This window comes from Lepidochelys kempii, chromosome 4 (genome assembly GCF_965140285.1).
Source record: "Lepidochelys kempii isolate rLepKem1 chromosome 4, rLepKem1.hap1, whole genome shotgun sequence".
Lineage (NCBI taxonomy): Eukaryota > Metazoa > Chordata > Testudines > Cheloniidae > Lepidochelys > Lepidochelys kempii.
The window spans coordinates 8,607,839-8,630,783 of NC_136383.1; the positions used below are offsets into that span (position 1 = coordinate 8,607,839).

Below are 22,945 nucleotides of genomic sequence, written 5' to 3' on the forward strand. Positions count from 1 at the left end.
CTCTTGCTGGCTTTCCATTTCTCCATGGTGGTGCAGGCAGGGCTGCAGAGCCTCCATGTCACACGGGCCAGCACCTATTACACACAAAGCATAGGGCCAGATTGCCCCTCCCCCTATGGGAAAACCCCCAGGGCAAAGCAAAGGGGGAACGGGTTCTCCTGAGATGCTCTGTGGAGGGTGGCCCCACACAGAATGGGGCAGCCCACTAACCCCACGATCCCCCAGGAGCCACATGGATCTCACCAAATCAGCAAGAGGCCTGGGCAATCTGCACGGAAGCCCTGTGCCTCCGCACTTCCACAGAGGGACTCAGGGTCATGGTGCAGTGGAGCCAGGATTACAGGGACCCCACCAAACACAGCTGTCCCCAGGATCCTTCCTGTAAGGGGAGTCTCACGCAGTGGGGGAGGGGCGGCAGGCAAATAGAGCTGGGGACTGTATTATCTTTCTCTGGGAAACTGCAGGGCTGATGGTGGGACAATCCTAATCACCCTACCCCAGCTGTGTGTGTGTGTGTGTGTGCAGATCCCTGGACCCACAGAGAGCCCTTTGCCGGATCTGGGAAGAGGTGGCTGTGAAGGCAACTGAAGGATAGGGCATGGATCACTGTATTATCTTTCCATGGGATACTGCGTCACTTCTACCCCTGCCCCACCCCACTCCACCACCAGGGCACCCTCAGGGCCAAAGTTTTTTGCATACACTGCGAAGTGTGATACTGCTAGTGCTTCTAGATAATAAAGCAGCCATGACATACTCCACCTTGCACATGAGAGCCTGCTTTTATCATTAAGAGGGAAATTGGTGAGGAGCCAGGTCTCTCAGCTTAATGTTCTCTTCTGCCGTTCGAGGAATGCCCTGGATCAACCAGTTAAGCCTTTGGGAGGAGAGAGTTTCATGGAAGTGTCCATTCTCAGAGCAGTGTAACACCGACAGACACCCCCCCCCCCCCATCGTTGTCAGGCAGGATCAAACCTGGGACCTCTGGAGCTGAGTGCATGAGCCTCTACCGCATGAGGTAAAAGCCACGTGGCTGTTAGCTAAGGCTGGAGAGCAGACTCAATCTCGCCAAGTGGTCTCGGTGCCACCACATGGGACAGAACACCACACCCAGGAGGTGTGTGGGTTACACAGGTACCTTGTCAATGCACGGCTTCCTCATAATATTGCCTGTTGTTTATTTCACAAAACTCTGATAAAAATCAAACTCCAACAAGTTTTAATTACTTCTGCCATGATGCCAACAAATCACTCCTCTCTGGCACTTCTTAGGCATATGGCAAGCTGACACTTTCGCTTCTCTGCTGAACTCACGTCAATGTATTGTTACCTCATCCTTCCAATAGCATGCATCCGTTTTGTCCACCTCTCACATCAGGTCTGACACCCAGATTGCAAGATCTCTGAGTCAGGGCTTATCTTTTCTGTTACTTATCTGTACAAGGCCTACCACAGGGGCCTTGACTGTGGTTCACAGGAGCTACTATAGAATAAACAACCAATTACCATAAGCATAATAAATTAGATTGGTATCTAGAAAAGTAATTAGGTGATTTGAATAAAGAACGGGGGGGGGCGGGAGGAAGGAAGCAGTTCAAAAACACCCGAAGGATTTAGAAGCTCAAGTCCCTCAATGGTGCTTGTGCTCCTACATCCCTTACACACTCTTGAAAACCTCTTTTGGTCTAGATTTTTTATTTTGTAAAGACAGTTTAAACTCTTTGTACATAAAGACAAAGAGCCAAACAACTAGTGACTTTATAACAGTAGGTTTAAATTTTTTTTTTTTCTTGGTGAGCAATGTCAGCCTATCGAACCAGGGAAAGCAAACCAGCATGAATCCATTTTATATCTGAGTTCACATGGGAAATGATTTATCTTCTCCCCCTTTGCATATCAGCATTATTTGCAGTGCAGCAGCTCCTGATGTATGCTAGGTTCTGTACAGACACATAGGACAGCAGGCTGAGCCCCAAAGAGATTACAGTCTCAAAAGACAAAACCAGATGAATATTTCAACAACTCCACTGCTACCCCTTCTCATCTGGGAAACTCAGTATGTTGCACCTTCACTGGGTGATGTCCCAAAAGTCTCCATTTCAACAGCACTAGTCACTTATAACTAGCTACTTATTGTTCATTGCAGTATTTGCCCTGATCACACCTTAATCTGGGCCTTTTGAAACACATTCTTCAAAAACGTAGAGTAGTCAGGACCTGATTGATAAGCCCTGGCAGCTTCGTTTACGTCAAGTGGACCTGCGTATGCTTAGCCCCTTTCGAAATCAGGTCTCATTTTGTCATTCTTATAAAAAGGTTCAAAATAGAAACTAGAGCCCAGAGTTTTACATTTGATCAATTCACTGCAAACAGCCATCAGCTTTCAAAATGGTTCCCGGTGTCGGAGAGAAGGCTTCGGATTCTTTGACCATGGGATGGTGTTCCAAAAAGGAGGAGTGCTAGGCAGAGATGGGCTCCTCCTAACGAAGAGAGGGAAAAGCATCTTCGCAAGCAGGCTGGCTAACCTAGAGAGGAGGGCTTTAAACTAGGTTCACCAGGGGAAGGAGACCAAAGCCCTGAGGTAAGTGGGGACGTGGGAGACCGGGAGGAAGCACGAGCAAGAGAGCGCGAGAGGGCAGGACTCCTGCCTCATACTGAGAAAGAGAGAGACAATCCACGAGTTATCTCAAGTGCCTATACACAAATGCAAGAAGCCTGGGAAACAAGCAGGGAGAACTGGAAGTCCTGGCACAGTCAAGGAATTATGATGTGAGTGGAACAACAGACTTGGTGGGATAACTCACATGACTGGAGTACTGTCATGGATGGATATAAACTGTTCAGGAAGGACAGGCAGGGCAGAAAAAGTGGGGGAGTTGCATTGTATGTAAGAGAGTGGTATGACTGGTCAGAGCTGCGGTATGAAACTGCAGAAAAACCTGAGTGTCTCTGGATTAAGTTTAGAAGTGTGAGCAACAAGGGTGATTTCGTGGTGGGAGTCTGCTATAGACCACCGCACCAGGGGGATGAGGTGGACGAGGCTTTTTTCCGGCAACTCATGGAAGTTACTAGATCGCAGGCCCTGCTTCTGATGGGAGACTTCAATCACCCTGATATCTGCTGGGAGAGCAATACAGCGATGCACAGACAATCCAGGAAGTTTTTGGAAAGTGTAGGGGACAATTTCCTGGTGCAAGTGCTGAAGGAACCAACTAGGGGCAGAGCTCTTCTTGACCTGCTGCTCACAAACCGAGAAGAATTAGTAGGGAAAGCTAAAGTGGACGGGAACGTGGGAGGCAGTGACCATGAGATGGTCGAGTTAAGGATCCTGACACAAGGAAGAAAGGAGAGCAGCTGAATATGGACCCTGGACTTCAGAAAAGCAGACTGACTCCCTCAGGGAACTGATGGGCAGGATCCCCTGGGAGAATAACATGAGGGGGAAAGGAGTCCAGGAGAGCTGGCTGTATTTTAAAGAATCCTTATTGAGGTTACAGGGACAAACCATCCTGATGTGTAGAAAGAATAGTAAACATGGCAGGCGACCAGCTTGGCTTAACAGTGAAATCCTTGCTGATCTTAAACACAAAAAAGAAGCTTACAAGAAGTGGAAGATTGACAAATGACCAGGGAGGAGTATAAACATATTGCTCGGGCATGCAGGAGTGAAATCAGGAAGGCCAAATCACACTTGGAGTTGCAGCTAGCAGGAGATGTTAAGAGTAACAAGAAGGGTTTCTTCAGGTATGTTAGCAACAAGAAGAAAGTCAAGGAAAGTGTGGGCCCCTTACTGAATGAGGGAGGCAACCTAGTGACAGAGGATGTGGAAAAAGCTAATGTACTCAATGCTTTTTTTGCCTCTGTCTTCACAAACAAGATCAGCTCCCAGACTGCTTCATTGGGCAGCACAGCATGGGGAGCAGGTGACCAGCCCTCTGTAGAGAAAGAAGTGGTTTGGGACTATTTAGAAAAGCTGGACGAGCACAAGTCCATGGGGCCGGATGCGCTGCATCCGAGAGTGCTAAAGGAGTTGACGGATGTGATTGCAGAGCCATTGGCCATTATCTTTGAAAACTCATGGCGATCGGGGGAAGTCCCAGATGACTGGAAAAAGGCTAATGTATTGCCCATCTTTTAAAAAGGGAAGGAGGAGGATCCTGGGAACTACAGGCCAGTCAGCCTCACCTCAGTCCCTGCAAAATGCATGGAGCAGGTCCTCAAGGAATCAATTCTGAAGCACTTAGAGGAGAGGAAAGTGATCAGAAACAGTCAGCATGGATTCACCAAGGGCAAGTCATGCCTGACTAATCTAATTACCTTCTATGACGAGATAACTGGCTCTGTGGATGAGGGGAAAGCGGTGGACGTGTTGTTCCTTGACTTTAGCAAAGCTTTTGACATGGTCTCCCATTGTATTCTTGCCAGCAAGTTAAAAAAGTATGGGCTGGATGAATGGACTATAAGGTGGATAGAAAGCTGGCTAGATTGTCGGGCTCAATGGGTAGTGATCGATGGCTCCATGTCTAGTTGGTAGCCGGTATCAAGTGGAGTGCCCCAAGGGTCGGTCCTGGGGCCGGTTTTGTTCAGTATCTTCATAAATGATCTGGAGGATGGCATGGATTGCACCCTCAGCAAGTTTGCAGATGACACTAAACTGGGAGGAGAGGTAGGTACGCTGGAGGGAAGGGATAGGATACAGAGGGCCCTAGACAAATTGGAGGATTGAGCCAAAAGAAATCTGATGAGGTTCAACAAGGACAAGTGCAGAGTCCTGCAGTTAGGATGGAAGAATCCCATGCACCGATACAGACTAGGGACCGAATGGCTCAGCAGCAGTTCTGCACAAAAGGACCTAGGGGTTACAGTGGACGAGAAGCTGGATATGAGTCAACAGTGCGCCCTTGTTGCCAAGGCCAATGGCATTTTGGAATGTATATGTAGGGGCATTGCCAGCAGATCGAGGGACGTGATCGTTCCCCTCTATTCGACATTGGTGAGGCCTCATCTGGAGTACTGTGTCCAGTTTTGGGCCCCACACTACCAGAAGGATGTGGAAAAATTGGAAAGAGTCCAGCAGAGGGCAACAAAAATGATTAGGGGACTGGAACTCATGACTTATGAGGAGACGCTGAGGGAACTGGGATTGTTTAGTCTGCGGAAGGGAAGAATGAGGGGGGATTTGATAGCTGCTTTCAACTACCTGAAAGGGGGTTCCAAAGAGGATGGATCTAGATTGTTCTCAGTGGTAGCTGATGACAGAACAAGGGGTAATGGTCTCAAGTTGCAGTGGGGGAGATTTAGGTTGGATATTAGGAAAAAGCTTTTCACTAGGAGGGTGGTGAAACACTGGAATGCGTTACCTAGGGAGGTGGTGGAATCCCCTTCCTGAGATATTTTTAAGGTCAGGCTTGACAAAGCACTGGCTGGGATGATTTAGTTGGGGATTGGTCCTGCTTTGAGCAGGGGGTTGGACTAGATGACCTCCTGAGGTCCCTTCCAACTCTGATATTCTATGATTCTATTGTGAGCCACCTTATTATTACCAGTGTCACAAAAGAACCTAGAGGTCCCAACTGAGAATCAGGCCCCATTGTGCTAGGAGCTGTATAAACATACAGCAGGAAAGCTTCCCCTCTAAACAGGTGAGATGATGAATGGATGGGAGAGAGGCAGGATTATTTTACCCATAGTAAATGGAGCCATGAAGAAGTGAAGTGACTTGCCCAAGGTCACATAGGTAGTCTGTGGCAGAGCTGGGACTAGACTCCAGATCTCTTGCCTCCCCAGTCCACTGCTTTCACCATAAGGCCTAGTGGTTACTTGTTGGGCTGCCTTATAGGATCATGCCAAAAGAAACAGATGGAATGATTTTAGGCCCCAATTTCCTCTCCTGGGGAATAATCTATGGAGGGGAGAGAAACAGCTGTGTTTTTCAACCAGCAGAGTTTCCTAGGATCTTTCCCTTTCTCCTCTGCCTCCTACCTGCTCAGCTGCACCATGTAGAGCAGGAAGTTGGCACAGCTGGGCACCGAGACCAAGGCTTTTTCTTCTCACTCCCCTTTCTAGCTGTGAAGGGACATGGCAAGGCTGGAAATGTCACAAGAATGTTCAGCTGTGGAACTAAGCACAGAGAGATTAAGGTGTGGGCTCCATGCAGTTTTTGTATTGATGTACTTTCAGTTAGGGATGTGATTTTTTACCAAAATACCTATACTGGTACAACCCCTGGTGCGGACACAGTTAGACTGATATAAAAGGTGCCTTAGGCCAAGCCTACACTAGGAGTGTCTTGCCAGTATGCTAGCTTGGCAAGTGCTCCTTAGACAACCGCAGCTTATACCAGCAAAACTGGGCTTTTCCGGGCTAGCTTATTCCAGCCCCTCTAAGCAAAACAAGCTATACAAGTAAAAGGGCAGTTTCGCCGATACAACTTTGTTTATGCTAGGGGCTAGTTGTCGGCAGAGATCGCACCTCTTCGCAGCCCTGGTGGACATCACTATCGCCAACAAAAGTTTGCCGGGTACACTTGGCCCAGGAAATTGAAGCCAGGTGCCTGGAATCCTCACCCACTGGACTGGGCTTCCTTTCACACAATGCGGCCCACAGTAAAGACACAATCATGGCAAACAAAAGCAGCCTTATCTAAAACATCGCTGTAGTACGGACTCCGTTCTCTCCAGAAAACCTGGTGAAACAGAACATCCTGAAGAGCGTAAAAGAGCATGTTTTTCATCCTCTCCATTAAGGCATCCTGTCCGTCAGGCTGCCCATGCTGGCAGGCACATACAAAGGAGGGGCTGGAAGCCCCCCCACATAGCTGTTCCACTGTGTTCCCCATAGAGAACTGGAAAGTATAGACAAATGGGACTCTAAGCTTCTCTGCTACTAGCTCCCCACCCAGCACTAATGGATCTGCGAGGAGAACGTTCAAGGCAGCCTCCCTCAGCATCTTCAGCTCCTCATTCCACACCACCAAATCACAAGTTGCTTTGTTTATAGACACCACCCGTGATATTAAGTTACACATCCTGGAAGCGGTCTCCCAGTATGAAAAATTGGGCAGTTCATAAAGCCACATGTGGAGAAAGTCTTCCTTCAGGAAGACCATATTCTCCTTTGTGAATGGCACAGGGATCACCTCAAAATTGAAAGGGGAAGGTCTGGTGCGATCTGTGCCCAGAAAGAATGAAGGCAACAGCACAGTCACCTCATGGCCTCTGTCTGTGAGCTCTTCTAAAATGGACTTTACATTGAGCCGGTGACTGTGATCAGCTGGCTAGGCCAGCACCTTCCCACAGGACCCTGAGACCAAGCCAGAGCCCAGAACCAAAAAGAGTGCTGTAATACACTTCCTACACATCACGTGGCTGCGTTTCCTTGTAAGCTGTTCCACTCTGCCTGCTTGCTTGCCTGCTTCTTTTGATTCAGGTGCCAGTACGAAAGAGGACAGCCCACGGAGGAGGTTATGTTCTAAAACTTCCAACATCGATTAACCTTGGTTATCTCAGAGTACAGGGAATACCTTGGCAATAAAAATCAACCTGTGCTAGCACAAAATCCTGTCCTGGATAAGACAGTATGAATCGCCTGCTTCACTCCACAGCAGGAAACAAGATTCGAGTCAAATCACTCCCTCTGCTGAGCAATCACTAACATTAATTCTTGCTCTGGATGAATTACTGCTCTTCTTACAAACTGCTACTGCCCCTACTGCAGAGAAAGAACTAGCCACCAGATAGAGTAGGGACTTGAGAAAAATAATATTGACTTACTGTAGGAAAAAGAGCATTAAGGAGAAAGAAAGAAATGCATTGCCAACTGGATTGCAGCATGTGGGTTTCTGTAACTGTTTTCCAGTGCTAGATCCTATAGGAGCTGTGATAGGGAAGCCAGGAAAGTGACAGCATGTCTTCTACAGCCAGCCTGTACAGTTAGGGGCTTGCTTTCACATGGCCATGTCTACACTACCTGCCGGATAGGTGGGTAGTGATCCATCTATCGGGGATCGATTTATCGCAACTAGTGTAGACACGATAAATTGATCTCCGCTCGCTCTGCTGTCGACTCCGGAACGCCACCAGGGCGAGAGGCGGAAGCGGAGTCGACGGGGGAGCGGCGGCCGTCGATCCCGCCCCGCGAGGACACGAAGAAAGTGATTCTAATTCGATCTAAGATACGTCGACTTCAGCTACGCTATTCTCATAGCTGAAATTGCGTATCTTAGATTGAGCCCCCCCCCGCTAGTGTAGACCAGGCCAAATTTTATACCTGGAGTTAACGTGAGGTAATTAACAGATTTGTAAAGGCTGATGTGGACACAGGGCACACATTTCATCATGTTACACAGGCCTTGTTCTTTTCTCTAGGGATCAGCATAGCCTGTCTGCAGTGGGAAGCGTCCACACTAAGCCTTTAGAAACGTTAATTACCTGTTAACAAGTTAACTGGCAATCAACTACCTCAAGTTAATTGTCAATCAATTATCTCCAGCTACAAAAGTCTAGTGAAGACAAGGATAGGCCCTTTCTATTTGGGATAGTTCACCTGTGTTCTTTTGGCCTCTGTTTTCACCAGGTTTTTTTCTTCCATCTGCTTTGTCTTGTTTCCTGTGTTGGCTGCTTCTCTCTAGGCTATTAGGCTGGGTTAAATATCCTGGGCCTCTTCTCACTCTGTGATGCCCTCCTTCCATCATTCTATGGCATAAAAGGGCCTCAAAGCCAGCTGACCTGGCCACCTGGGAATTCCCCTTATGCAGGGAGTATACAGCCTTTAATCCTCTTCATGCAAGGGTTTCCCTCTTATGCCTTAAGTCAATGGGAGTCTTTCCAACAGGCTGTCAATCAGACCTAAAATTGTAAGTAGTCACCAAAAGAAAATAAATGCAGTTTCATGAGGCAATTCGAAGAAGCCATGCAGAAGAGCAACAGAACAATAGCAGTCATCAGCTCCAGCTCCTTCATAGGCATTATATACTCTCAGATGTATCTCGCAGTCTCAAAATTAGGTACAACCTCCATTATCTGAATGTAATGAAGGCAAGAATAAACTGAGATAAGTGAGATTTCAGATAGCTGAAGAGTTTCTGGTGTAAGGGCTTGTCTACGTGCAAACTTGGTTTAACCAAAGATGGACATGACCCTAGTTTGGATAATTGAGGCGGACCGTGCTGCATTTGACATGAGAAACAAGAAGTGTCTGAGGAAGCAAATGTTCAACCCATGTGCATGATGGCTTCCTCCTGCTCTAAAGAAATGCTGCACCATGACAAAGAAAATAATTAGAAGTGAACTACTCATGGATCCTCTTGTTATTCTCTTTCAGTGGCATTCCAGGCCAGTTGTGGTTTGGTGAAACATACTGGTAGCAGCCATGTGTGCCACCACTGTACATATATAACAAAAGGAGTCTTCATTCCTGCAAGGTCTTCACAACAAGTGCTTCAGAGGAGATTCCAGCCACACACTTCCGTCATCAGAATGGACAGCGTCACTGGCTGAGAAGGGGAAGGAGGAGAGAGGTCGGAATGGATTCAATGAAGCTGCTGTAATCAGAGGGTCCTGGAACTCATTTATCCCTGTTTTAGGCCAATGTCTCTCTGTTGACTTCAGCAGAGTCACTCCTGAGTTACAACAGTGTCAGAGGAGAGGCAGCCCCACTGACTCATCAAATATCTTCCTCTGTCTCAGAGAAAAGAGACCGTTGATTATGTTTCCCTACTTCTGATATACAGATGTTTACCCTCCAGTGAAACCTCTACATTGACAAGGCCACATACTCAGCTCATATAAACCAGTGTCACTCCACTGAAGTCCATTTACACCAGCTGAGGATCTGGCCCTGCATTCAATCATTTTTTGTCACCTTATGTTACCCATCCCTTTCAAAAATAGGGGTGAGTACTTATGGAAACTCACCCAATACACTGCTATAATAGGAGTCCCATTCCTTCCAAACCAGGAGCTGCAGAAGGTCATGAATGAAGTAGAGCAATAGGTTTTCAGTCCTTTCCAAGAAGGACATCTTTTCTTGTAGTTCAGAAGTGGCAGCTGGCACGTAAGAAGGAGGAGTCAATATTTGACCACATAGTCTCTCAAATGAAAAGCCTGGGGAAAACCTCAGGGTGAAGATAAATGGCACCCTCAGCAGTTCCGCCAGCAGCTCCCCACAGGGAAGCACTGGGTCTGAGAGAAGGACATCATACTGGGACAACCGCAGCTTTTCCAGCAGCTTCCTGCTTTTTACTGCCCCATCACATATCTGCCTCTGGATGTGAGAAACGCTACGCGAGAGGCTCCTCATTGTGCTATGCATTTCCCAGAAGGAAACCTGAGCTTTCTCATAGACCCAGAAATGCAGGAATTTTTCCCACAGTGATCGCAGCCTGTCAGATGTAAATCCAACCTCAATGAGTTCGAAATGAAGAGCGGAAGCTGAAGTAGTGTTGACAGAAAGGGATGCTGAATGGACCAGCACTGTAATGTTATGGCCCATGCTTGCCAATTCTTCAGTCACCAGTTTCAGATTCATCCAGTGGCTGTAATCTGCAGGCCACACCAGCACCTTCCCAGAAAGCACATTCTCTGTCAGCAGGGAGAGGCAAAGAAATATCTTGCAGATGCACTGCAAATGTAGCATCCCTGCAGCAGTTGTGAATCAGCAGACAAAGGCTATGTTCAGACAGGGATCCGCCTTAAAAGGGTGAGTCATACAAAATTCATGTTGTCAGTAAGAAACATCCCATGATTTATGAAACACCCATCTCTTTCTGGAAAACCTGGATGGAAATTCTATTCAGCATGGAATAACTTCGCAGATCCCCCTATCAGACGGTACAAGCAGTGAACACTGAACTTGCTGTTCCATGTGATTTTAAAACTAACGGCACAACAGGGAGTTAGGCACCCACTGACTTTTAATCAGAGATAAGGGCCAGATTTACAAAGGTATTTAGGTGCCTAATGAGGCAGATAGGTGCGTAAACTGCTTAGGCGCCTAGTGGTATTTACACAAATGCCTAACTCCCCTTAGCTTCAAAGGGTGTTAGGCACCTAACCTGCTTAGAATGAAACAGCTCTAAAGCAACACTGTTTGACTACACACCCAAATAGGGAAATGGTTTGAAGAACTTGCCTCCTCTACAGCATCCCCAGTGATCAAGGATGTCTTTCAGATGGTTAAATTGGTCTGCAGCTTGGGGTCCTTCTGGACTCCGTGTTATTGGCTGGCCAAATAACCCTGGCAGCAAACAATGCCTACCCACTTCCACCTGCTGAAGAGAATGAAATACATATGTGCTGCAAGACCAGGGCTCTGTTGAAAAGAAAGGGTTTGCAGGTAGCCTGTTCTCTCAGCAATTGGGTGGCTGAAGGAGGCATGCTGTGGCCATTGAACCTGAACTGCACTCCAAGTTCAGTGTCCTTGGCAGAAATTGGAGAATGAGCGACAGGCCTGTTGCTACTATCTGCCTCTGATAAATGGGTTCCCTCTTTTTAGGAAACATTCCCCTGAGTAGTACAGCTAATTTAGACGCTGCTCTAACTTTTCTGGGGGCCCCTCTCCTTCAGCCGCCGTGCAAGCTGGGACCTGGGGGACTCTGCCCCTCTGACACTGGGTCTGAGTTCCTCTCCCTGCCCCCCATACATGAGCCAGGATCTGAGGGCCCCTGCTCCTTTGGGGGAAGGGGAGTTGAGCTCCTTTCCCTGACCCCCAGGGATCTGAGGTGACCCAGACACTGTACAGTGCAGATAATAGCACTTCCTTACCTCACAGGGGTGTCGGGAGGATAAATACATTAAAGATGGTGAGATGCTCAGATACTACAGTAACACAATACAAATAAGTACCTGAAATGGAACTAGACTATGCAATGAGATGTTTGGTATAAGAGCTGTATGCTCTTCTTTATGCCCCTAGGTGACAGTAACGTACCGTAGACTGGATTTTAAAGTCTTTGGTAAAGCCTGTAGCTTTTTTCCTGGTAACCTATTTTCTCTGCACTTAAGAAATCACTTAAGTCCCTTTCACTGTGAGAGAAAAATAGCTTCTAAGCTTCTGCATGGCAATATTTCTCATTGCTTGCCAAGTCGCATTGTTGTTGTCCTAATGTCTTTCATTGCAGCTTATGTGTACTGTTTGGATCATTCTTTCCTTTTTCATTCTCTGTCCGTTCTTCCCCTACACAAGCAGACAGATATTGTAATGGAATAGCTATGGGAAACCACGGTGAGTCAAGTGATCTGCCAAGATTGCAATATGACAATAGAGGTTCATTTTCTTGAAGCATTAAGGGCTCGATCTTGCAAGGTGCACTGAGGCTCAGTCAGGTACTGGAGTCAGTGGGAGTTGAAGGTGCAGTTCAAACCTATTAAAAGGTTTGACTGATCATATGTAATTAGTATTTAAGTAAACTATCAGTGTTACAACACAGATTAGCTCCACTGACAACAATTCAGAACAAGGGTTCTATGTGAAATGACAGAAATTGCAGTGCCCTCATTGCTTATTACCGGATGCAGTGTATGTAAACATAATTTGTTTTGAAAAGAGAGGCTTGGTTTTAACTAACCTGTGATGTACGTATGGGCTTTGGTTACAAAGCCATGCCTGATTTCAGTATACCCACTGAGAACCTCTGAATTTTCCTCTTACTCACCCAGCCAACTTGCCCATGCTGGAAAGGAATGGCAGAGTATATTTTATCTTCAGCCGTTTATCCACAACTGATCTGTAGCACTGACACAGAGAAAACTTGAAAGTCATCTTCACTATATTCATAGATTTTAAGGCCAGAAGGGATCATTAGAGCATCTAATCTGATCTCCTATGTAACACAAGCCAGAGAATTTCACCCAGTTACCCCTGTATTGAACCTTATATCACAGAAGAGCCTCCAAAGTTAACATATCTTGCCATTAGGGGAAAATATGGCTTGGGTTCTGGGTCATGTTAGTGCTACCCAATACGGAAGCGGTTCGTGAAGGAGAGTATCCATGGTGGTTGTTTAGAACATCGTGGCAGTAGTCTCTCTATAATTTAGGCTGTAACTAAGATTCTAAAAATGCCCCAGCAATGACAGTTCATTCTGAATGTTGGCAGGTTGTGCCATGGGCCAGGGTTGGCTTCATAGGGAGAATCTCAAGTCAGTTGAACTAGGGATTCCAAAGAAACAGCACACTAAAAAATTGACTCTTTTCAAAATAAAAAAAGATTGTAACATTTTCTGCTCACCCTTCGTGAGGGGTGAAATGTCTACCCCTGTGCTTTTGTAGCTGACATCTTGTGCCTGGGGCCACAAAGAAAATTTGGTACATAAATTAGGCTTTTTTTTTTTTTTTGAGCTATGGAAAGGCCATAGGGACTGCTGGTGATCCATAGACAAACGTCAGACTACGGGATCTGTCTGGCCTTAAAAATCTATGGATATATGGCTCACGAGCATTGTGTGAAGGTTCCTGACTGAGTTCATCACTAAGTCTCCTCTGAACCTAACAAAAAGCACAGAGGGAATGGAGAAAATGATGTGCTTGCTTGCTTCTCAGCTGGATTTGAACCCAGGACCTCCAATTCCACAGTACAGACCTTTACCACATGAGCTAAAACAGTAACTACCTCAATTAGCTAGCAGCACTTGTAGGTTTTATTATCTTATGGGGACCAGCCACTTGAAGGGGACACATAACAGCACTGAACCAGTGGGTTACACTTATATACTCCCATCAAACATCCTTTGGTCTCGGAGCAGCACTGAACTAGGGACTAGTTCTTCTGGTGTCACCTCTTCCAACACCTGGCACCTCTTCCACCCTAAGTTACCTCACTCCCCTTATTACTGAGCTAGTCATTGTGTCCATGTGCTGGAAGAGAAACAAGCATCATTAGCCCTCTTTTAGAGATGGGATAACTGTAGTCCACAGGAGACACAAGTTCACTTCTGGCACTGCTGGGAATAGAACCCTGGTCTCTCATCTATCCTCTTGTAAGTATACATTATAACACACTTTAATTACATAATCACATGCAATTTGTTCTACAGGACCTCTACCTCATTGAGTGCATCAGCGGGACAGTAAATGAGACAGACAGTTGGAAAGGTTAGATTGTAAGGTCCTTAAAGTGCCTAGCACAATCGGGTCCCAGGGTGACCAGAGAGCAAGTGTGAAAAACCGGGACAGTGGGTAGGGAGTAATAGAAGCCTATATAAGACAAAGCCCCAAATATCAGGACTGTCCCTATAAAATCAGGACATCTGGTCACCCTATGGGGCCCTGGTCCATGAGTTGGGCTCCCTCCCAGGCACTACAGTAATACAAATAACAATTAATAAAATAAAATAATAAATAATAATAAAGGCTGTTCTCCCATGGTTAAGGCACTGGACTGGAACCTAAGAGAGCTGAATTTTATTCCTAGCTCTGCCACTGTGGTGGGGGGCAAGGCTCAGTTATGACCATGCAGATGCACAGTGGGGCTGGACGGATGTTGTATGGGGCAACTTTAATTCTGGCACCTCCTAACTTTTAAGTGCTTGTCTTTGCCACATGAACATTCTTCTGACATAGATTTTTGGATGTAATATCATTTAAGACTTTAAATAACAGTGAGAATACGAATGAAAGTGAAATGCTTACCTAGAATTTCACTGTAATACGAATCCCATTCTCCCCAGTAGCTCTGAAACACATAGTCTTGTAGGTGGTAAGACACTATGTTTTTTATTCTTTCACTGAATGACAACTGGTCTGTGAGCTCAGACAAGGCTGCGGGTGCATACGAAGGTGGAGAGGGCATCTTCCCACAATGCCTCTCCACTGTTGAGGCTGGTGTGAACCGCAGAGAGTACACAAATGGAATTCCGAGTTTGAGAGCAACTAGGTCACCACCGATAGTCACCGGATCTGACAGAAGCACATCGTACTTGTCCCTCTGCAGCCGTGCCATTAAGTCCTGGCTGGCTAGCACACTATCACACAGCTGTCTATTCATCTTATTCGCTTTGCTGATCAGCTTTCCGAGCTCCTTGTAGAACTGCCAGAAGGTCAGTGCGGTTGGTCTGTTATTCAGCCACAAGCTCACAATCTCCTTGATCAAGGAGTCAACGTAGTTCTTTCTGGAGGGCACAGGGTACACCTCAAACCTCTCAGACGTCTCAGCATGCGGTGTGATAAAGAGGGAAGCATTTGATACTAGGATGGTGACATTGTGCTCTCGGCGTATCAGTTCCTGTATAATGATCTTAACATTTAGCCAGTGACTGGCTTCCGCAGGCCAAATAAGCACATTCCCACAGAAGACCGTTCCTATCAGAGTGACCTGAAAGGCTATAAATTGGATGTGCTTCTTTGACACACTGGTGGCGAAAGCCATGGTGGGTTTGGTGACTGGATAGGAATAAAATTTTCACTCTCAATCACTTTCTCAGTCTCTCAGTGATATGGAATAGCCACTTGACCAGTACTAACGACGAACAGACATGCTCCAGAAGAGTGGGTTTTCCAAACCTGTATGGTGACGGATACACCTGAAACACAAGAACAGTTTAGGTGTCTGGATTAAAAAGACAGAAAGGGTTATGGTATTTCTTTCTTGTTTAACTCTTCTCTTTCCACTTGTTTTTTAATCGTTAGTTTCGGCTGAGGAGAAAGAGGGCCAGTAGAAATCCTAACTATTAGTTAAGTCTTCAAAAATAGGGCTTCAAATGAAACTTAAGGAGTGCATGAGCCTTGTGTTGATCCCTCTGCATAAGGGTGAATTTAACACTTTGGCTTTATCGGTGGCAGTACTGAGGCGTTTCCAGACAAAAATATTAATCATGGAAATGAGGGTAAGTACGGAATGTCTCATGACGCTCTGCACTTGTCAATTTGTTAGGGAAGTATGATGATTGGCCTCCTGTTAATTTTCCCAGGCAGGGCCACTGGAAAGCATATCATGATGTCAGGACTGTGAAGGTTTGCTTTTTTACCTGTAACATGATTGGTATTTATTTGTTCTAACGTTTGTGTTACTTACCATAGCAACTTTACCTTTAGCTTAACACAGGTTTTTCTTTTGGTCTAAATATTTTCTTTTCTCCCTCCCCGCCCCCCTGCTTTTAAAAAAAAGATGTGGTGACACTAGTGGTAGCCAGAAGGTGGCGCTGTTACAAGCGGTGTGATAAGGTCTGTTCAAGAAATGCTTATTGGCAATGGTGAGGCAACCTGCCACCACAGCACAGAGCCTTGTGTGGGGAGAGGCCTCTGTAGCAGGGGTCAGAGTTGGTGAATCCCCCAAAGGGCTCTCTGCAATGAGGAGGGGCTGGTGCCTCCCATTGCCATGTGCTCCAAGGCTGGTGGGGAGAGCACCACTTTCCTGGCCCTCTGCCCTGAGGATGAGTGACCCATAGAAGAGGAATACTGGGCCAGGGTAGCCCCCTCCCCTCAAAGTCTCATGAGTGGCAGCACCAGCTATGGTGGGTTAGGGAGGAGTGAGCCTTGCCTGCTCACTGAAGGACCAGTGGTGGCAGCTGGAGGGCTTCCTCCTCCCTAAGGAGAGCCAGCAGCAGCTCCCACAGTAACCTGGGCCCCCACCCTTCATCCCTATTAGCTGCCTGAAGAGCAGAAACACACTAAGATCCATCTTAACCTTACTCACTGATAGCTTGGCTATCTACCAACACACATCACTGTGTACGTAAGGACATAAGAATGGCCACACTGGTCAAACCTATGGTCCATCTAGCCCAGTATCCTGTCTCTGACAGTGGCCAATGCCAGGTGCTTTGGAGGGAATGAACAGAACGGAGCAATTATCAAGTGATCCACCTCTGGTTATCCAGTCCCACCTTCTGGCACTCAGGTATAGCCAGTGATGAGCTGCCAAAATCTTAACAACGGGTTCCCTCCTCACCCCACGAGGGGGTTGTTGCCCACCCCCACCCCCCGGGACTCCTGCCCCATCCAACTCCCCTGCGTTCCTTGACACCCCCCAGGACCCCTGCCCCATCCACCCCCCTCCCCTGACTGCCCCCAGAACCAGGCAGGAGGGTCTCATGGGCCACCGTAGTGAGTGCCCACCCCACCCCTAAGAGCCAGAGGCACCTGCCGGGGGGCAAGGTGGGGAGTCCCGGCAGTGCTTACCTAGGGCAGCTCCCAGGAAGCATCCGGCAGGTCCCTCTGGCTCCTAGGGGCAGGGGAGTGTAGCTAGGGGAGGAGCGGGGGAAGCAGCCGCTCCCCCCACTGATCACATCAAAAGTGGCACCTTAGGTGCCAGCTCCCTGGGTGCTCCAGGGCTGGAGCACCCACGGGGAAAATTTGGCAGAGCACCCACCAGCAGCTCCACACCCTGTGCCCAGCCCCAGCTCACCTCACATCCGCTCTGCCTCTGCCGCTGAAAGCACCGCCCTGTTCTGCTTCTCCAGCCCCCCAGGCTTCCTGTGAATCAGCTCTGCTTCTCTATACCTTTTCCAGTTCCAGTGTTCAAGATAGTGGCGTACCGTGGGTTTATATAGTGGCACTATGATATTTTCTGTCTTATTATCTATCCCTTTCCTAATGGTTCCTTATATAACAACAATAGCCTTTTTGACTGCCGCTGCACATTTGATGGCCACTGCACACTAAGCAGATGTTTTTAGAGAACTATTCAAGATGACTCCAAGATCTTTTTTGAGTGACAACAGCTAATTTAGACCTCATCATTTTGTATGTATAGTTGAGATTATGTTTTCCAATGTGCATTACTTTGCACTTATCAACACTGAATTTTGTAACGTCTGTAAATTTTGCCACTTCATTGTTTGCTCCTGTTTTCAGATCATTTATGAATATGTTGAACAGCACATGACCCAGTACAGATCCTTAGGGGACCTGCTATTTATCCTTCTCCATTCGGAAATCTGAACATTTATTCCTACCCTTTGTTTCCTATCTATTAACGAGTTACTGATCCATGAGAGGACCTTCCCTCTTATCACGACTCCTTATTTTGTTTAAAAGCCTTTTGTGTGGGATCTTGTCAAAGGCTTTCTGAAAGTCCAAGTATACTACATCAACTGGATCACCCTTGTCCATATGTGTGTTGACACCCCCAAAGACATAGATTGGTGAGGCATGATTTCCCTTTACAAAAGCCATCTTGACTCTTCCCCAACATATTGTGTTCATCTGTGTGTCTAATAATTCTGTTCCTTACTACTATTTTGACCGGATTGCCCAGTACTGAAGTTAGACTTACTGGCCTGGAATTGCCAACATCACCTCTGCAGTCTTTTTAAAAAATAAGCATTACATTAGCTCTCCTCCAATCATCTAGTACAGAGGCTGATTTAACAATGTTTTCTGACTGCCATACCCTTCTGAGCCCCAGTAAACACCCATGAATATTGGTTACTCCCAATACCATGCAGCATAACTAGTAATTCACACATAGCATTTAAAACACAGGCACCGCAAGTTCAACCCCATAGTTCCTACTTATGTACCTAAATAATTATCTTATGAAGCTTTCTCAGACTCTAATAGAAGTGGTGGGTGCTTGAACCATCTGAAAATCAGGCCAGTTATTTAGATGCCTATATGTGGATGTAGGAGTCTAACTTTACATCCCCAATTTGGAAAATGTTGGCCTTTTTCATATTCAGACTTTTTAAATTAACAAAGTTTCCCAAATCCATGAGTCTAAAGCAAATTAAGGTAGTGTCCTGGAACAGTACAGTGTATCCCAAATCAAAATCATTTACCATCATCATCAGAATTCATACCTAGTTCTTATAAATGACAGGTAGTTTTTCAATTGCTACTAATTAAGTAGACAAGTGGGGTTCACTTGTATACCCAACGCAGTTCACCACAAACCTTGTAACATTAACTATTCTGCCAGCGCCTGGTTTTCCACTAACTAATTTTACCATTATGCAGTGGCTATTCTGGAATAGCCTCCACTGTGGACACTCTATTCCAGAATAAAAATCACTATATTCTAGAATAATCAGTGCACTCACAAAGTCCACTAATAATTCCAGAATAAAGTGACTTTTAGTTTGGAATAGACTGCCCAAACTGGGAGCTATTCTGGTCAATTTCCCCATGTAAACAAGCCCTAAGAGATGATACATACACATATACCAGAAGGCAGATTTCTTCGGTCCTAATCCGGCAACTGGTTCCTCTTAAGCAGATTCCTGCTTTGGAGCCTGCAAGCACAGATGCAGTTGCAAGGTCCGCGCTTTGGTTTGCCTATCAATATATCAACGAGATGATCCTGTAAGAAGTCGATATAAAATTATACCACCAATCAAACAAAATATGGAACTTCCGCACAGAAAATTGCAGAAAAAAATCATGCAAAAATCTCTTACCTAATGGAACATCCTGATATATTTTTTAACTAATTACTTCTTTTTCTTCATAATTAAGTACAGTTTATGTCAACCTACTGTATTACCAACTGCACACACTGTCCCATTGCTACTCACCTGATCTTTCCCTTAGAAGCTCTGGCAGCACCTGTGCATCAGGCAAAAGTAAAAGGAGCTTAAATACGTTTACCCCAAATAGAGCTCTTAAACAGGAAGAAAGTAATATGATAAGGAGCCAGTCTGCACCAGGAAATATTTTGTGGAATCATTTAGGACTTTGTTATGCTCCAGTTACTAAATAATAAAGATTATCTCCACAGCTCTAGTATGGGTGGGAACATCGTAACTGGCAATCTCCACTAGCCAAATAGGGCCAGATTTTCAAGTGCTAAGTATCTACTTCTGGGGCCAGATTTTCAGAAGAGCTCAATTCAGTTTAGGCACCTAAATCAGGGCCAGATTCTCAAAAATGCTCAGCACCCAGTAGCTCCACTGAAAACCATGGGAACTTCTGAGGGCTGAATCTTTTTAAAAATCTGGCCATTTCATTTAAGTGCCTAAACAGGAGCTGTGTTTTTCTGAAAATTTGGCCCTTAAATAAAAGCCTAATTTTCAAAGGTGCTGAGCACTCAGTAGTTCCCCACTGAAGTCCAGAGAGAAACTATGGCTTATTGTTCGTATTTATGATTTTTAGAAATGCTCAGTGGCTCGCAGGTCCCATTGACTTCAGTGGGAGCTGCTAGGTCTGCAGCACTTTTGAAAATCAGGACACTTACTTATGCACTTCATACAGACTTAGGAGCCCCCCATTTTAGAAAATTTTGACCTTAATGTATCACATTTCAAGTTCAACCTTTTATAAAAAACCTTCAGAATGTTGGGCACATTCTACCACTAAAATCAGGCCAGAAAGGTGAACGTGGGGCAAGATTTTCAACAGTAGCTATGGCCTTGTCTATATGGGAAAGTATAACCTATGGTGTGAATTTAAATCAACATTGTCATACCACTATAACCCCAGGTAGACACTTATTCTGATATAACAATGTCTTTTTTTGGTTTAATTTATGTTGCATTGGAAGGGATTTATGTTAAATCAAGATAAGGCATTCCTATACCATAAGAAGTGTCTACACAGGGGATTATATCTGTATAACTCTATTGACAGAACTGGTAAAACTTTCCTATGTAGACAAGAGATTAAGGGTACGTATACACCACAAATTAAGGTGTGATTGTAACACAGGTAGGCATACCAGTGCTAGCTTTAATCTCTTTAGTGCAGGTAACAGTAGCAGTGAAAATGTGGTGGTACAAGCCCTCCAGGGACTCTGGGTATATACTTGAGTTGCTGACCTGCGCCGGGGTCCTTGCTGCCATATCTTCACTGTTGTTTTTACCTGAAGGGAGGTAGATTAAAGCTAGTGGCTGGCTCGTGTTGCAATTATACTTTTATTTGTGGTGTAGACAAACCCTTAGAAGCAAAAGTCCTTGTGAAAGTCAATGAAAGCAGTACTTCTAAATCTTTTAGGTGCTTTTGAAAATCTCCCTCTTAATAAACAGCTCCATGGGAAATTAGAGCCACTTCTAATGGAGGCAAAAAGGTTTCAAGTTCCAGTTTTACTTTTCAAAGCTGATAATCAAATTATCCATAATGCAAAAAGTAGAAGAAAAGCTTTTTGAGAGGATTAACTGACAAAAAAAAATTTTAAAGGTTTATGTGGCAAACAAATGAGAAAAGTAGGTTTGAAAATTGCAGGTATCATGTTTCAGACCTGTTTCATAGTTCTAGTATTACAAATCCCAAATACCATAGTAATTAACACATCTCTAACCTGCTTTGGTGGCCACTGGTTCTTCCAGGTTGAGATTTAGTCACATAACAGTTATGAAATTCAGAGTTATGGTTCCCACGGGTGACCTATGGGACTTAAGCACATGCTAACATTTAAGTACATGTACAAATTAAGTACTCTGATGAATCGTGCTCTAGGTGTGGCAGAGCTCCATCATTGTCCCCATGGGGCCCCATGCTTCTAGGCAGTTTATGCTAGCCTCAGATGCTCACTGTGACCCTCCACGTAGCCCTTCTCTCTCTGGGGCCAGGGATACAGTCTACTGAGCCCTTTTCATCATAACCAAGCAAGGAGGTTGGTGAGAGAACTCCCACAATCTCTGTTGTCCCTACAGGCTTTTTACCAAACAGTTTAGCCTCCTGTCCCGACAGGGGCCTGTCTTCCCCTCCCAGGAGGTGTTTCTTTAGTGGCAGGTTGGGGGGAACCCAGACCCGCCCTCTACCCCGGGTTCCAGCCCAGGGACCCTAATAGTAGCAGCCGACCTTTCACTGCCAGAGTTGCTACATTTTCCTGGGCCACTTCCCCACTTCTCTCTTCTTCACCCTTACCAATGGCTTGAGGGTGTCTTCATTAACCAGCCCTTCAGCCATACTTCCTCTCTTCTGCCCCCCTGGCTCTCCTCTGCCTGACTGGAGCGAGCCCTTTTATAGTATCAGAGGGCCTTAATAGGAGTCAGGTGGTCACATTAGCTTAATGGCCTCACCTGACTCTTTGCAGCTTAATTGGAGTCAGGTGTTCTCATTAGCCTGGAGCAGCCCCTGCTCTGGTCAGTCAGGGAACAGAAAACTGTTCATCCAGTGACCACTATATCTGCCTTCTGCTACTCTGCTGTACCCAACTGGCCTGGGTCTATCACAGTGTATATGACATTTCTATGTTATTTCCAAAACATTTTGGAGCCAACCAAAGCCAAGAAGATTCTGAACAGGAAAACAATGTTTCTTCATGCTGGGATCACTCCAAACAACTCTGCAGTTTTCCGTTAATTATTCTGAAAAAAGCAACTTCTGAACTGAAGGCTACCATTAGGAATCTAAGCCCAAAAGCTCATTTTATTTGGGAAAATTATCAGACTGCTAAAAGTAGAGGTCTATAATTTAAATTCCACTTGATTCCTAACTAGAGATGCTAGTTACAGTGCAATCATACAGACTTGACATCAAATTGAAATATCTCTAGTGGCACATGTGTAACTGTTCAGTAAAGCACATGCTTACGCTTTCATTATGGCAGAAGTAGTATCCATTGGAAATTTGTCCCAACTGCAACAATTGATGCCCAGCCAATGATGTAGCTGAACTGGTCCAAACTCGTAGTGTAGACAAGGAAAGCTGTGATTTGTACTGACGGAGTTTTGCCTGGTTTACAGCATGAGACCTCACTTGAGCACTAAATCCCAAATTTTACTAGAATGTTGTGTAGCAACACAGTTTTGTGTGTGAATTACACAGTGTGCAATCTACCAAAATGCAAATTAGCAAGGATGGGGACAGGACCAAAACTGGAGTTTACCATGCCAAACAACTAACTATAACAAAGATTATGAAATGAGGAAGTAAGAAATTACAGGTCCGATCTGCAGCTGGTGTATATCTCCATAACTCCAATTACTTCAGTGAAGCTATGCCAATATACACTAGATGGGGAGATGGCCCTGTGCCTTCAAACTGTGAGATACCATCTCCAGAAAAATCTCACAGGTTAAGTTTGTTATTTTACAAGGTTTTATTTGTTTAAATTCAAGTTTTTACTAGTT

General features: G+C 45.6%; 1 protein-coding gene across 1 annotated transcript in view; it reads right to left on the minus strand.

Annotated features, from left to right (window-relative positions):
• Positions 1-19,200, minus strand: part of LOC140910087 (UDP-glucuronosyltransferase 2A2) — a 46,539-nt gene extending 27,339 nt beyond the window's left edge. Inside the window, exons 1-2 of the mRNA XM_073340254.2 lie at positions 19,093-19,200; positions 14,628-15,517 (exon numbers count right to left, since the gene is read on the minus strand). Of these exons, the coding sequence (XP_073196355.1) occupies positions 14,628-15,363 (736 nt within the window). The 5' untranslated portion in view covers positions 15,364-15,517; positions 19,093-19,200. The remainder of the gene's footprint in view (positions 1-14,627; positions 15,518-19,092) is intronic.
• Positions 19,201-22,945: the final 3,745 nt, after the last annotated feature.